The following is a 16,463-nucleotide window of genomic DNA, read 5'->3' as shown; positions in this document are numbered from 1 at the left end:
GCTGCTGCCTGTAGCTGTGTCTGGTACCTTAAAGCCAAGGGCCAGTGGCTTCTTTGCAACTTGGGCCTTGTGAAAGTCATGTAGTCCAAGATGGCCGCTGCGCCATGGTAACTGGGCCCAACAAGTATAGCCCAAGATGGCCGCTGCGCCATGGTAACAGGGCCTGGCCCGTGTGGTCCAAGATGGCCACCTGTCCAGGTTTTCCCAGGATTGTCCCTGCCCTGGGATGTTTGTCCAGGTGTTCGGTACACACTGCAAGCTGTATGGTTTTATGGGCTCAGGATCATCCTGGTGTGACAGGCTGATAACTTCCTGCAATGTCTTCACTGAACGTTACTGAATTAAATTAAAATGTTTTGCATTTGTTTTAACATCTTTGCTCTCCGTGTACTGAAAACGCGATGGTGTCTGTGTTACTGCAGAATTGCATGTATTTCCACGGGACAGGTCAATAGGAGAACAGCAGGAGGTGGTAAAGGAAATTCACCCCAGCAGCCTGTAACATCTCTAGAGGAGACACCCCCTGGAGCACTGCGCGTACACGAGATCGAACCGGATTCTCGAGGGCACAACAGACAAAGAAAGCGGTTTTGGATAAATAGCCTGGTTTTAACCTGACTCAAGGCCTTCTTCTTGATCCAGCAAACAGCCAGCATGTGAGTGGATTCTCGTATTGTTTTGAATGTTTTCTCTGTCGTGCTTTTTACCTTAAGAATAATGTAGGCCTGCCTAGGAAGTGCTGGGGCGTACCTTATAACTGCAGCAATGATATGTGTTAACCGTCTCTAAAGACAGGTTTCAGAGTAGCAGCCATGTTAGTCTGTATTCGCAAAAAGAAAAGGAGGACTTGTGGCACCTTAGAGACGAACATTTTTATCTGAGCATAAGCTTTCGTGAGCTACAGCTCACTTCATCGGATGCACGATGCACAGATGCTCACGAAAGCTTGTGCTCAAATAAATTGGTTCGTCTCTAAGGTGCCACAAGTACTCCTTTTCTTTCTTTCTCTAAAGAGAAAGCAAACAGGTCTAGCTTGGGCAAGGTGCCTCTGCTGCAGGGAACACTGTGCAGGCAGGGACCTGTGCAGCTTCCAAATCTCCCAGTCAGAAGGGAGAGGGCCGTGGGTCTCCAACAGGAGAGTAAAGAGCTGAGGAGCGGAAAGCTGGGGGGGGGGCCCTTGCTGGGCCATTGAGGGGAAATACAGATGCAGTTGCCCTGAACTGTGACATGTGGACGTCCTAATTTGTATACCTCAGAGGTAGCAGCCGTAGAGTGGGGCCCACGTGGTCCAGCATGGCTGCCATGCCACAGCAGCAGGGCCTGTGTGGGCTGAGAGGTGGGGGAGCATTGTTATTGCTGTTTTGGAGACGAGGAAAATGAGATGTGGAGAGGGAATGGGACTTGGATTTGAGGCAGTGGCTGAGATGGAGAAAGAGCCCAGGAGCCCTGATTCCCAGCACCCCACACTGGGCTAATTGCAAGACCCCATGCCCCTCCCAGAGGTGGAGATAGAACCCAGGAATCCAGACCCACCCCGTTCCCACTCCGTGTTGTGGTTGTGGGGCCTTTAACGGCCACAGTGCTGTGGTAGCAGGGCCCACCGGGCCCAGGATGGTCACCTTAGGCCATGGAAGTGTTCCCAACTCACAGTGTTTTTGTGAGTGACAGGATGGATTTCTGGAGCCTATCTGATAATGCCATGAGTAGTTGCAGCCCCTTGCATGGCTGGAAGCCAGAAAAGTCCTCCTCCAGGAGGGAGGGAGCAAAGACCCCAGCAGCTCAGCATGGCTCTGCTCCCTCCTCCCCCTGGGATTGATCCCCGGCTTGGGAAGGGTGCGGGGTGAAGAGCCCCTGGAGTTGCCTCTCCCAGCCTGGAAGGGGGGGGACCACACTACAACCCCTATGCCTGGGAGAGGGGGCTGAAGAACCCCAGGAGAAGCAGAGTTCAGGCTCGGGGGGCTGAACTGAGGAAGGGGCTGGGGAGCAAGGGATAGGCAGATGTTGGGGTGAGAGCTCAGGCAGCAGGGGGCCAAAATCACCATACCCGTTAAATTTGGTAGAGTGAGTGACACCACTTGTCCCCCCACCCCCACTTGGGGATGGGCCAGAGGACTTTCAATATCGAGACAGACTGAAAATTACAATCTAGTCTTTTAAAACAACAAAACTCCCTTGGTGTGTGGGCCAGTCCCATCATGGTTGGGGTCAGAGCGGTGAGTTTTGATCTCATGGGGGGGGCAATACTGTGGGCACGAGGCCCAGGGGCCCCACCATGGCTGCCCTACCTGTGATGGCAGCAGTGCCTTTGGGTCCAAGTTGGCCACTGCACTGTGGTAGCAGAGCTCCTGCGGGCCAAGATGGCCTCCCTGCGCCATTATGAGCTTCACCTTCCACTCTTCCCACCAACCATATGAACAAACAGAAGCACCTGCTGCTGTCATCTGTTCTTTAATAGTCCAGGCTGGGTTAGGGAGGTGGGGTGGAGGCTAATCTGTCAGGGGTCCCAGGGAGAGCAGGTTACCCCACTTCACTGGGATTTGGGGATGTCATGCTCTTCCCCCCAATGCCCACACTAGGGGACGCCATCAGTTCAGCACAAGGCACGGAGGAGGCATTTGGCATTGATGGGGTGCCAGGACTGCCTTCTGAGTAGGATAGTTGAGATGTATAAGCTGCTGGGTTTTGAGTGACAGGGTGGGACTGGGGTGGACCCCAAGATTTTAGGCCACGGCTTCCAGGGTGGAGGCAGCGCTCTCCACAGCCTGCACGACGATGGTGAGGTGCTTCTGGACTTGGTCCCAGTCCCCTGTCTCCAGGGCACTGGTGTAGGCGTCGGCCAGTCCTGGGAAGGTGGCCTGGTCAGAGGATTTGGATGCCCAGATCACGTGGCTGAGGAGTTGGAAAGAGAATGGGAGAGGTCAGTATCATGTTAGCCCTGTGATACACATGGGGAAACTGAGGCATGGAGAGGTGAAGGGGCTCTCCCAGGGTTATGCAGGGAGTCAGCAGCAGAGCTGGAAATAGACTCCAGGTGTCCTGAATATCAGCACCCCCATGCTTGAACCACTAGACACCACTCCTTTCCAGAGTTGGGGATAAAACCCAGGAGTCCCAACTCCTAGCCCCCAGGCTGTAAACCCTAATCCCCACTCCAGACTTGTCTTCTCTAACCACTAGACCCCACGCCCCTCCTAGATGTCATTCTCTTGCTGATGCCCTTTCACCCAAGATCCACCAGGGATTGGTGAGGATGGGCCCTTGGGAATGGAACCCAGGTGTCCTGTCCAGCCCCCCACATGGCATTACCTGTAATAGTACTTGTTGGGGAAGGCCTGGGGGTTGAGGAAGGCCCTTTCCAGTAGCATTATTTGATCATTCACCATCCGGATCTGGAGAGGACTGGGGTGGGTGGGAAGGAGAGACCAGAGTAGGATTAGGGTCCCCCTTACATCAGATGACCTGTGGGGGGGCTCCATCATCTCATCCAGCCTTGCCTACTGCTCTCCAGGCCTGTGACCTTGTCCCAACCTTTCCCTTTCTGGAGGACTGGAAGAGACCCTCCCCTCCAAGCTCCATTCCCAGAGGGGTCTCCACTAAGGACAACAGACCCCTCCTTCCCTGGGTCCAAGGATTATGTGCCCTTTGTAGATAAGGGAGACTCCCCAACCCTCACAGGTGACATGTTTGCACAAGCATGGCCATGCATGTATATGTGAACATGCTAACACGTGTGACCACTCCCTGTAGGACAGTGCCTCCAAGCTGTGCACCCGTGCAGTTGTACAGAGGCAGGCGGGCATGGACACCCACCAGTGCAATTGCACATGCAGTCAGGGACACGTCTCACCTGGGAGACTCCTCCTCCTTCAGTTTCGTTATTCGCTGGTTGAAGTCAGCAGCCACCGATTTGAACTGACCAATCGCAGCCTTCAAAGGGTCTGCAAGGCGGGCAGGACCAAGTGTAAGGGAGCAGGTCTGCAGCCCCTTCTCCCTATGGTCCCCATCAGCACCTTCCCCACACCAATCTGGGCTCTCCAGGGAAGCCAGGCTATGGGCCCCTGAAGTATTGGAGTCAGCCCTGACTGCGAGGGGAGAGCAGCCCCTTGCTCTGCTCCTTGCAGCCAGTGCCCGCAGTGCAGGAGTTAGCACTGACTGAGAGGGGAGAGCACCTCTTGCTGAGCCCCCCCATCTTGCAGCACGGCACCCGCTAGCACCATGGTGAGGAAAGCACTGACTGCGGGGAGTGCAGCTGCTACTGAGCAGAACTGCACTTGGTCATTGGAGCTGGCACTGACCCAGAGGGGAGAGCGCCCCCTACTGAACCCCCACCCTGGAGCACAGTGAGAGAGAGATTGTTGGGGGTAGTACCTAGGAGTCCCACCCGCCCGCACCAAGAGAGAGATTGTTGGGGATGGTACCTAGGAGTCGTACCCACCCACACTGAGAAAGAGATTGTTGGGGATAACACCCAGCAGTCCCACCCGCCTGCACCGAGAGAGAGGTTTTTGGAGATAACACCCAGGGGTCCGGCCTGCACTGAGAGAGAGATTGTTGGGGATAACACCTAGGAGTCCCACCCACCCACACCGAGAGAGAAATTGTTGGGGATAGCACTTAGGAGTCCCACCCACCCACACCAAGAGAGAGATTGTTGGGGATAGCACCTAGGAGTCCCACCCGCCCACACTGAGAGAGAGATTGTTGGGGATAGCATCTAGGAGTCCCACCCGCCCACACTGAGAGAGAGATTGTTGGGGATAGCACCTAGAAGTCCTGCGCGCCCACACCAAGAGAGAGATTGTTTGGGATAACACCCAGCAGTCCCACCTGCCTGCACCTAGGAGTCCCACACTGAAAGAGACATTGTTGGGGATAACACCTAGGAGTCCTGCCGCCCGCACCAAAAGAGAGATTGTTGAGGATAACACTTAGGAGTCCAGCACGCACCAAGAGAGAGATTGTTGGCAGTGAGGTTGGCCAGGAAGTCCCCCTGGGCGGCCGCACTGTACAGCTCATCCAGCTTCTCTCCATAGTCGCTCACATTAAGGGGGAGGACGAGGCTGTCGGCCAGCCGTAGCAGCACGTTGCCGACCGTCCGGGCCACGGCCTGGTGGCTGGTGAACCCTGTGGCCAAATGCGGATAAAGGGATTAGATGCATCCTAAACCTCCCCCGCAATACCCAGGCCCCCATGCCTGCCCAGGGTGAATGCCACGCCCCTTTACCTGGGTCGATGAACCTGTCAGCATAGTCAAAGGTATCGAAGGCCGTGTGGTAGGCAGGGTAAATCCGAGCAGATGTCTTGTTCTAGGGCAGGGAAGGGGCAAAGCAGCTGAAAACAAAAGGGGCACAGATCCCAAGGCCCCCCCCTTTCCCCTAGTGAGGTGAGATCCCCCAGCAAACCCTCCCCTTGACTCACCTGCCCAGCTCCTTAGCCCCACACTGGGGTCAGCACTGTGAGGGACAGTGCCCTCTACTGGGCCCCCCCATGTACTCCCTGCAATACAGTGCCCCCCAGGCACAGCACAGGGGTCAGCACTGACTGAGGGGAGAGTGCCCCCTACTGAGCAGAGGGTAGCAGCGAGATAGCCCAATTCTGCGCTCTCCCTGCCTCTTTTCCAGCGCCCAGTGAATGCCCCACGTGGGCAAGGATCTGGGATTGAGGCCATGTCTGTCAGGAGGGGGCAGCTCAGGCAGGCTCATCCCAGAACAGCAGGTGTCCTTACCCTGTCATAGGTGTAGGCGATGTCCATGGAGGTGATGCCTAGGTAATGGATGAAGGAGGCATAGTCGCTCCCGGCACCCAAGGACCCTAAGCTGTGCGGGGAATGGAGATGGGTGAGTGACTCAGGGCCAGGCAGGGGGGAGACAGTGGGAAGGGGAAACATCCCTGGGTGGAGAGCAGAGTTTGCCATCTCCTGTTCCGCTGATGTGGCCCCTGCCTACGGGGGGAGATCCCCAAGCCCCCATTCTTTGGTATGTTCTATGGCTGTTGTCATGGTTCAGAGTTGCCCAGGCTCCTGATATTCTCCCTCTCTGCCACCCCAGATCAGACCAATGGGCATGTTTAGCCCAGTATCCCCCTCGGTGGATCAGAACAGTGGGTCCATCCAGTCCAGTATCCCCCACCCCCCATCTGCTACTCCCCCAACAATTAAGCTTTCTCTTCAATCTGAGCCACAGAAGGGGGTCGGGAGGAGAAGATCTTGGCCCCTTTCTGGTCCCTCCCACTCCCTATCATCCACCCTTGGAGTGTGGGGGCCTGGGTGGTGGTTCCCACTGACTTGGGCTCTCACTTGGGGATGACGCCGTAGCTGGGGCTGATGCGGTTGAAGTGGTTTCTCCAGTTGTCATAGACGGACATGGAGGAACTGGCCGGGGTCTGGACCTGGAATAGGTTCACATGAGTCAGACTCCCCTGCAGTAGGAGAGGCGACGAACACACACACCTCTCCCACCACAGATCCACCCTGGTACCTGCTTGGCAGCTGCAAAGATGACACTCTGGGCAGGCGGTGTCCCCTGGGCTCTCAGGGTGGCGTTGGCTGTGGAAAGCACAGGTGAGGCAATGTTAGGGGCTGTGCCGGATCGTACAGGGAGACCCGCCACGCCCTGGGGCTCTGCGGCACCAACTGGCCCGCAGCACAGCCAGACCGGCATCACCTGCACTCTCTGCCACCTGCTTATGTGGCACATGCTTTCCCTTCCATGGCTGTTCAGTCGCACCCTCTGGCACGTGTGCTCTCGCACCACCATTCAGCTGCGCCTCCTCAGACACGTATTCAGTTGCATGCAGGCTCTCGCACTTGTGCCCGTCTGATTGGACATGCACTCGCATGCTGCACGCTCCCTTTCACCCCTTCCTCCCCAAAACACCCCAGCCCGCCTGGGCCCGGTGTCGCAGCCCTTCTACACAACGCAGAGAAGGGGATGGTGCAGCAAGCACGGAGGAGGGAAGGCAGGACAGACGGACGCTCACCGAAGACAGAGATGTCCACGTTGATGTAGGCCACGCTCCGCTCCCGCAGTGTGCTGTAGAATTCCTGGGCAAGGGAGAGACCCAGCAGTTAGTGCAATGGGATCGGGTGAGCTGCGTGGGCCCATGGGTCTGCTCTGGGCTCGCTGGGCCCATGAGTCTGGTGCAGGGAGTGACAGGCTCATTGTAACATCCTGATCCGCTACAGTACATTCAGCACATACCTGGGTGCAGGTCTGCTTGGATGCAACAGAGGGCAGCAGCCACATCCACCCTCCCTCCCATTTTATCCCCTCCAAAGGGGAGCCGCTGTTAATCCCCCTCCCCTCTCTCTCTTGGGTTTTTACCTCCGTGTACTCGGTGGAGCCGATCAGACCAAACTCCTCAGCCCCCCAGCTGCCAAAGATAATGGACCTTCTGGGGCGCCACTTCCCTGTGGAGAAACACACAGCCTGGAGATTCAGACGTCGTGGTTAGAGCAGGGCAGTTCTGGGAGTCAGGACTCCTGGGTTCTGCCACTGATGTGCTGGCTGACCTCAAAGGCAAGTCCACTCTGTGCCTCAGTTTCCCTAGCTGTGCACTGGGGATAGTTGCACTCCTGTGCGCCCCCCCAAGCCCTCATACCTTCTTTCAGCATCTTGCCCAGCACGCGGGTGATCTCCAGCATGACAGCCGTCCCACTGCTCGGGTCGATGGCTCCGTGCACCCAGCTGTCTCGGTGGTTGCCGTACAAGACATACCTGTCTGGGGGGGGCGAGGAGAGAGACGGAGCCCTGCTGCTGATTGGGATGTTGCGGGGAGTGCACGGGGGTGGGGAGGGCTGCTCAGGATGGAGTGTGGTGGGGGGAACTTGCCAGCTGTGAGCCCAGATGATAAAGGAGCAGTGTTGGAGAGGGGTGGGGGTCACTGGGGAGCATTCTTGAGCATGGGGGGAAGAGGAGACCACTGAGGAGTGCTCCAGGGCATGGAGAGGGGAAGGGAATGAGAGGTTTGGGGGAATGGGCATGGAGAGAGGTGTATCCCAGTATGGTGAATGGGGCAGGGTGGGGGACACTCCAGGTTTGTGGGGTGGGGGAGAGGGGGTTGGGGTGGTGGGAGTGGTGGTAGGTGTGGGGGTGCTTGGTGGTTGTTCGGGGGGGGCACACTCACCAGGTTCCTCACTGCCCCGGATGAACCCCATCACGTTGGAGGAATTCTTGATGACTCGCTGGTTGTAGACGTTGACCTGGACATCGCTGTGGGGAGAGCGGGAGGAGCTGGGGTTAGCCTAGTGGGGGTTGGGGTGTGTGTGTCAGGGTCAATGCAGTGGGAGATTGACATGATGGGGGCTGGAGCGGGGAACAGGGGATGGGGGAATTGGGGCCAGCATGGGAGGAGTCTAGGGGAGGTTGCGGGGTCTGGGTCATTGCAATGGGGATCAGGGAGGGGAAAGTGGTAACAATGCAGTGGGGTCCGGGGGGAGTTGGTGCAGTTGGGTGGGTCTGGAGATGGGAGCTGGTGCAGGAGGAAATTGGGGTCAGTGCCAGGGGAGTGGAGAAGAGGGGATTTGGGGTCAGCTAGGGTCTTGATGTGGTGTCTTGAAACCTGTTCAGATTGTGATCACTTTAAATTCACAGGGATTTTTCTGGTCCTGCTTGCAGGCAGGGGGCTCAGAGGCAGTGAAGCGTGGATCTGGGCCTTGCAGCAGTCAGTCTGCAGAAAGCCAGCCTGGAGTAAGGTGAGTGAGCTGAGCCTCTGGGCTTTGTCTCTCTCTGTGTTTGGGTTCTTGTTCTGACTCCTGAGATCAAAAGCAGTGTTGCCTCCCAGCAAGAAGACTGTATGGTTTGATCTAACTACTCTGTGTCTGCTGGGAACACACCACTAGGGAATGCAGGGTCTGAGGGCCTGGGTTAACACAGTGAGCACTGAGAAGGAGGGGGAAGTCGAAATTCCCAGGTGACTTTTGGTGGGAGCTGGGGCGGGGTGGGATGCAATCCTGGACCACATGTATACATCCATACCTGGTGTTGGGAAACAGCCCCCCTGTGCGGAATCCTGGTCCCACAGGATAGGAGCAGCCCAGAGAGCCCTGCCAGGACGCAGGGGCCACAGGGCCAGACAGGTTACTAGAAGACATAGAGCCAGAGATATATGGGGTTATTAGAGTCTCTGCTCCCCACAAACCACTTTTGCTGCCCCCGCAAAACCACCAAGCCTCCTCTGTCAGTCTCCTCAGCAGCTCTGCCCTGGCCACGAAGGCTGCATTCCCACTCCTGATAATAACCTTCCTTTGTTTACTCTGCAGCATCTTTTCCCTAGGACACTCCAAGTGCTTTACACCCCTGAACAGTTCAAACACTGGGGACCCCCACACTACCCAGGAGGTGCACGGTGGGTGTCTTTATTTTATAGATGGAGAAATCGAGGCACAAGGTGGAGAAGTGTGTCATTCAAGGGCATGCAGGGAATCAGACCTGGGAAAAGAACCCAGGAAACCTGACTCCCAGCCCCCTCTCCTCCAACCCACTGGGCCCTATGCCCCTCCCAGATCTGGGGACAGACCCAGGAGTCCTTACTCCCAGCCTGCCCTCCACCACAGTCTAACCCTGGCTCTCAGGTCTGCTGTTCTGACCACTAGACCCCACTCCCCTCCCAGAGCTGGAAAAAGAACCCAGAGTGCTGACTTCCAGCTCCTCCTGCTCTACCCATTGAACCTCACCCCCTTCATATATACATTACACCATAAACCTGTGCTATTAGGCTGTTCAATCCACTTCTCATAAAATCTACATGGCCCTCTATGGAGGGGCCATGGCATATACAATACAGCAGGTGTACAATGGTGTAGTCAGGACTTAGTCAGGACTGTGAGAGAATGAAGCATTTCCCGTTGCCTTGGGGGTTATTTATTATCTTATTGTGGTAGTGCCCAGAAGCACCATGTATACAGGGATTCCTCCCCACTACTGAGATGCCGCCGCTTCTGGGTTACGGCGCGGGGGCCATTTATACAGGGATCTCTTGCCTGGGGCTGAGATGCAGCCGCCTCTGGGTTGGGGTGCTTGCCCCAAATTGCTGACGATCAAAGTAATTCAGTTCAGGTGAATTTCCTGACCTCAGTGGTGCATCAATGCCAGAATCAGAAGCAGAGGGGCAGTGGTCTGGCTGCATTTAATTTTGTTGCACTCTTTCCCTGCACTTAATGACTGTGTTTTTAACAAAGGGACTTGGGGCCTGAGTTGTCGCCACCTAGTGGCTAAAGCTGATGGTGCACATGTGTATTCCCCTTTCAAACTATTCCATGATTAGTAATATCCCCTAGCTCTTATCTAGTGCTTTTCAGTCAATGCCATTATCTCCATTCTAGAGATGGGGAAACTGAAGCACAAAGAGGGGGAAGTGCCTTGTCCAAGGTCACTCAGAAGGCTGGTGGCTGAGCTGGGAACAGAACCCAAGGGTCCTGAGTACCAATCCATGCACCAGCCAGCAGCCATTCTCACCTGCTATGTCCTGCTACAGGACAACGCCAGGGCCAGGGGAGATGATTGTGAGTCTAATGGGTAGTGGGCACTGAAATGCATTAAGGGGGTGGATTCAGCCAGATTTCACAGCTTCTTTGCCCCAACTCCACTGAATTGGTCACCCACCAGATTAGTGTCTGGGCGTCTTCAAAGCCAATTGGCTGAGTTGGGATTGGCGGGATCCCCTGGATCTCTGACTCCTTGATTCTGTAGGTGAATTCTACAAGAGAAAGGCAGGTGAATCAGAAGGAGGCTTATTATCCCCCTTCCCCCAGTGCCCTGTTTGGGATGGTGGGGGGTCATTTGCTGCAAAGATGGTGGGCAGTCCAGACTTGGATCTGATGGGGTGCAGGGGACATACCCCAGATGGAGGTATGTCACAAGGAGGACCAGAGGGTCTGCGGAGTCAGGACTCCTGGGTTCTATCCCAGCTCTGGGAGAGGAATGGAGTCTAGTGGTTAGAGCAGCGGGGGCTGGGAGTCAGGACTTCTGGGTTCTATTCCTGGCTCTGGAAGGGGCGTGGTGTCTTGTGATTAGAGCCGTAGAACTAGGAGACAAGACTTTTGGGTTCTGTGCAGATGGTGGCGGAAGGAGAGGTGAATTGGGTGGAGGAGGCCAGATGGGCTCCTATAGTGCAGGGAATAGGGGGCACTCCAGGGCAGCAATTCCCCCATGGGTTTGGTTAATCTGCAGAACGTCCTGCTACAGGATATAGCTGGGGGCAGAGGATGGAGTGTCATCTGGATGAACAAGAGCAGGGGTGGGGGGATGAATTCAAGGAGGCTTTTGGCCTCATCCGCAGGGGGTTGTGACAGACTCCCCTCCTCTTCATGGGAGGGAACAGCAAGAAGCATTGTGGGTCAAAGCCAGTCCCGCCCTGCCCTGCCATGTTACCTTTGGCAGGATAGTAGGGCGTAAGCAGGTCCCCGAAGTACCCATTGTAAGAGCCCCGCTCCACACCGGAGGGGGGCAAGTACCAGGAGTTGGGGTAGGTCTCCTCCTCGGATGCCCGCCCATCATTGATGTCTGCAGGGTCTGTATACACCACCACGCCAGCTACACCAAACTCTGCCCCGTTCACTGCCTAGAGGGTTAGGGTCAGTCAGATTATCCACTCCACCATCACCACCATTGCCAGGGGGAACGGGAATGGCAGCTGGAATGTCCCCCACACACACTGTGGCCCAGACTGGAGTATGTGTGGTGAGCTGTTCTCTTATTCCTGCCTCAGTTCCCCCTCTTCTAGTTGGACTTCCCCTGCCCCCACCCCCTTGAGGGGCAGCAATGGCATTCCGTGACTCTTCCATCCAGCCCCCCATCTTGAGGTGGGCCACTCTTCTGGCATCCCCCACCCCTGGATCTGTGCAGTGCCCCATCTGGGGCTGATCAGGCTTTGGGGGGACAGGCCTTGGGCAGAAAGTGCTGGAGCTGATGGAACTGGGGGAGTGGGAACAGGGGTGATTGGACTTGGGGGGAAGGGGCCTTGGGTCAGATATTGGGGGGAAAGGGATTGGAGGAATGGGGAGGGGATGATGGGATGGAGAGCAGGGAGAGAGGTGATGGGATGGAAAACTGGGGGACAAAGGATGGGGGGGATAAGGATGGGGGGGCAGAGAGGGAGCAACTGGATGAGGGGGAAGGGAGCCCAAAGGCCCCCTCTTCAGTGCCACATGAGGGGGCAGCCTGGTGTCCGTGGCCAGTAGGCCCTGAGTTCCCCTCACCTTGGCGGCACGGTCAGCCCCCCCATAGCGGGTGATGGCGATGGTGCCATTCAGGTTGATGCCCATGTTGACCAGCTCCTGGTAATCACTGCGCTTGCCCTGGTTGGCATAGACCAGCCTCCCCTGAGGGGAGAAGAGAGGAGTCAGCCCCAGGGCGCTGCGGGAGAGAGGATGGGGGGGGGGCAAGATAAAGTTGTCATGGGGTCAGGGTCCACTTGGGTCTTTGATGTGAGAGCAGCCATTTGTTTCCATGGGTACATGCCTGTCACTTTGGTGATGGGGGCTGAGGGGAGGCTGTTTGTCTCCAGGAATACGTGGCTGTTGGCACAGCAGTGTGTTAGGGGTGTTTATCCCTCAGGATATGTGGCTGTTGGCATGATGACATGTGGGGGTGGCTGTTTATCTCTGGGGGTACGTGGCTGTTGGCAGGATGATATGTGGCGCTCGCTGTTTGTCTCAGGATACGTGGCTGTCTCGTGGTGACATTTGGGGTGACTGTCTCTTTGGACACATGGCTGTTGGCAAGGCAACCTGTCTGGGTGGCTGTTTGTCTGGAGAGGTGTCTGTTGGCAGGAATACGTGTGGTGCTCGCTGTTTATCTCTGGGATTGTGTGGCTGTCGGCAGGGCAATATGTCTGCCTGGCTCTGTGGTCATGTGGTCATCAGCATGGGGATGTGGGGGGCAGCTTGGAATACACGGCTGTTGCTACCACAGCCTGAGGGCAGTCATTCAGGATACCCCACCTGTTGGAGTGACAACCCATGTAGTGCTCGCTGTTTGTCTCTGGGGATACGTGGCTGTCTTGTGGTGACATTTGGGGTGACTATCTCCATGGACACGTGGCTGTTGGCAAGGCGACCTGTCTGGGTGGCTGTTTATATCTGGAGAGATGTGGCATGACAACCTGTGTGGCTGGCTGGGGATAAGTGGCTGTTGGCTTGGTGACAGCTGTTTGTGGCTATATGAGGACCTGGGCTGGGCAGGGCAGGGAATTGACTGTCTCCATAGATACGTAGTGGTTGGCATGTCACCCTAGGGACAGAGATCTCCTAGCAGCCTTGATGGGCTCATAAAAGAAGGGACATGGTCCTGATTGGGAGAGGAGATAAGATAACTCGCTGACAGCCCCTGGGTGCAGTGGGAGGGTCTGAGCTGAGGCCATGAGGAGGTCTCGAGGGGTTATACCAGCCCTGCTCCATACCCTGGGGTTCCCAGGGGGGGCGTAGGCAGCATAGGGCTGAACCACATCTGCGTGGGCCTGGTCCGCTGTCACTTTCTTCTCGCTGCGCCGGGTTGAGAAGATCTGGTTGCTGTTCTCCACTGGGGGTGGAGGCAGATCTCGTCAGTGTGGGGTGCCTGCTGTGGGACATCCCGTTCTGACCTTTGCCCCCATCTGCCTCATCTCTTCCTGCCCCTCTCTGCCCTTGTCTGTCCCCAGTCCTGTCCCTCCAGCTCCCTGTCCTCCGCTGCCTTAATTCCCCCCCCCCCCCGGCCTCCTGGCCTGTCCCCTGCCCCATTCTCCCTCTTAGACCTGCCCCAGTCCCTGCTGCCTGTCCCTTCTCTAGCCCCAGTTGCCTCAGGGCCTGTCTAGCACCCCACAAGCCCCTGTGCCCAGCTGCCCCAGTGTCCCCCTCACCCCTGCACTCATTTGCCCTGTCTCCCAGTTTCTCCTGCCCTCCTTCCACCACTCCAGCCCTCCCTCCAGTACCCTGATCCCACCACTACAGCCCTGTGCCCTGCACACACACACCCAGCCCTCACTTGCCCACACACACCCACGGCCACGCTGTTGGGTCTCTGTGGGTCAGGGAAGGACAGGAATGCGCCGTACACGTCCTCACTGGTGCTGTCCAGACCAATCTGCAGGTCCTGCCAGCGGCTCAGCAGCAGCTTCACAAGCTCCTCATCCCCCTTAGTTGTAGCCATGTGGGGCTGGGAGGCCAGGGTCCTGGTGAAGGGTACAGGGGAGTGCCTGAGATCACAGCTCCCTCAGGACTGCAGGTTCTGGTGGGGGATAGAACCCAGGAGTCCTGGCTCCAAGCTCCTCCCTCCACCCCCACTGTAACCACTAAACACCACTCCTCTCCCAGAACTGGGGCTACAAGCTAGGGATACAGGGCCTCTCCCTCGATGGGGCACTGGTTCCAATCTGGCCACAGGTTGAGAGGAGGCTAGCTGGCCCAAGGAGGGACTAAACTGTATGGGACAATCCTGTCCTATCCCCAGGGGATGGGGTGGGGCAGGGGATAGATTATAGGGGATGATCCCATCCCCCTGGGTGGGAATAGGCTGTAAGGGATGATCCTGCCTTGCAGCCCAGGAGTCCTGGATCTCCTGAATATGGGTGAATTCAATGGGGCTTTTCCATCGCTCCTCCCCTCCTTACTTCAGATTCTCCCGGATCTTCCCGCTTTCCACCTGATCCATGAAGCTCTGCAGCAGGGATTCATTCAGATCCCGGCCCACGGTCTGCACCCAGTTAGGCATCCCCTGGCTGGGTGCCCCCTGGCCATTCCCCACTTTGGGGATGGCGAAGTGGCCCAACAGAATTCCGACCGTCAGCAGCAGGGCCCCCACAATCACGGCCCCTAGGATCTTCAGCCAGCTCATCCCACAGCCTGCCATGGGCTCCAGCCTCTTCCTGGGAGTGAGGTGTGTGTGGTGGGCCCTTTATAGCAGATGGGGCCCCACACCCTCTGGATCAACCCATGCCTCTGATACTGTCACCAGGGCTCATGGGGTTACTCATTAGCTCCCAGATCCAGCCTGGCAGCCTTATCTCCCTCCCCACACAATACTCCTAATTCATGGCACTGAGGGATGCCCTTTGGACACCAGGGACTGGCCCATAAAGCCGGTGTTCCATAAATGGGAATCAGGAAACAGATGGAAAGGCGGTTGGTTCCATTCCCCACCCCCATTAGAAAGGGCATTGGTGGGTTGAGAGCTTCCCAAGGGGAGACAGGACTCCTGGGTTCTATACTCAGCTCTGAGAAGGGCGTGCAGTCTTGTGGGTTCAAGTTGGGGGTGTGTGCTGGGAGTCAGGACTCTGGGTCATACATGTGGTCCTGGGGAAGAAGTGGAGTATTTTGGCTAGAGCAGGGAGTTGGGGCTGGACTCCTGAGTTCGATCCCTGGCTCTGGGAAGGGAGACATTTGATAGTTAGAGCAGGGAGACTGGCAGATAGATAGCTCTCCTCTTTCAGACGGGCAAATGGAACCCAGGCATCCTGGCTCCCAGCCTCCCACCCTAACCCACTTGACTCCATGCCCCTCCCAGAGCTGGGGACAGAACCTGCATCTCAACACTAGTTGAGGGAATCTCTCTATAAGCATCCCCGTGTCCCACCCTGGAGACGGCTTCATCTCGGCGCCGGGTGACTCTTCCCCGTGTGCCGGCCCAGCTCCGTGGGCTAAAATCAAACACCCGTTGGCCTTCGGAGTTTATTCCTTTAACGTTGGTGCCTGTAATTTTAATTAAAAGGGGTCGGGTCATGCTAGTGGCTCGGTCCAGGAGCCTGTATACAGTGGGATGGGGAGGTGGGGGTGGATCAGATCACAGTCAACAAGGTAAATGCAAGTTTATGCAGGTGGGGCTGGTGGGGAGAGCAGCAAGGTGGGGTGCAGCCATAGGGGTCAGCCCAGGATTGATGCTGCTGGCCCCACATGGATTTGTGGGATTCCCTCCTACTTTCCTTTATCTGTGTCCCCCTCCCTTTCTATCTGGGTCTGCCTGTCAGTCCCCATCCCATTCCCCCACCATCTCTGGCTCTGTCTGTCCATCTCCTACCCCATCCCTCTGGGTCTCTGTCTCTATCTGTTTCCTCTCATTTCTCTGGGCTGTCTGTCTGTCCTCTCCCCACAGATCTCTCTGGGTCAACGTGTCCCCCCGCCCCCCCGTTCTGTCTGTCTCCCAGGCAGTCTGTAGCAAACCCAGACTACAGTTCCCTATGCTCAGTGGGGTGCTCCTGATCCCCTGGGCTCCTTGCCGTGGTGAGGGGTAGACAGTGAAGTGGTAGAGGGCAGCAGGGGGTAGACAATGAAGTGGCTGTGGGGTGGGGGTCTCATCTGCCTATGGGCCCCCTTACAGCAGTGTGGAGTCCATAACCACATCCCCACACTCCTGCTCCCTTTGCAACACCTTCTCGCCCTTGGCCCGGGGCAGGGACCCCCCTCTGTGCTGGGGCTGGTGCAGCAGGGGCTGGTGCAGCTGGGGCTGCTCTTTGCCCGGGCTCTGGAAGTCCCAGTAGTAGTGGATCCGGCGCTG

At 56.9% G+C, this 16,463-nt stretch overlaps 1 protein-coding gene across 1 annotated transcript; it reads right to left on the bottom strand.

Moving 5' to 3' along the window:
• Positions 1 to 2,720: 2,720 nt before the first annotated feature.
• On the bottom strand, positions 2,721 to 14,807 carry NAALADL1 (N-acetylated alpha-linked acidic dipeptidase like 1). The gene is made up of 19 exons (XM_077822372.1): positions 14,584 to 14,807; positions 13,959 to 14,145; positions 13,399 to 13,512; positions 12,197 to 12,319; positions 11,370 to 11,559; positions 10,602 to 10,695; positions 8,976 to 9,080; positions 8,125 to 8,210; positions 7,600 to 7,719; positions 7,323 to 7,408; positions 6,979 to 7,042; positions 6,477 to 6,544; positions 6,296 to 6,387; positions 5,726 to 5,816; positions 5,225 to 5,306; positions 4,948 to 5,124; positions 3,848 to 3,938; positions 3,307 to 3,399; positions 2,721 to 2,889 (listed from the first exon to the last, which is right to left on the bottom strand). The coding sequence occupies exons 1-19, from the start codon at positions 14,805 to 14,807 to the stop codon at positions 2,721 to 2,723; spliced, it is 2,256 nt and encodes a 751-aa protein (XP_077678498.1).
• Positions 14,808 to 16,463: the final 1,656 nt, after the last annotated feature.

The sequence above is a fragment of the Eretmochelys imbricata genome, chromosome 7 (genome assembly GCF_965152235.1).
Source record: "Eretmochelys imbricata isolate rEreImb1 chromosome 7, rEreImb1.hap1, whole genome shotgun sequence".
Taxonomy (NCBI): domain Eukaryota; kingdom Metazoa; phylum Chordata; order Testudines; family Cheloniidae; genus Eretmochelys; species Eretmochelys imbricata.
Note: the sequence above shows the minus strand (reverse complement) of the source record. Positions and strands in the feature narration are given on the sequence as shown.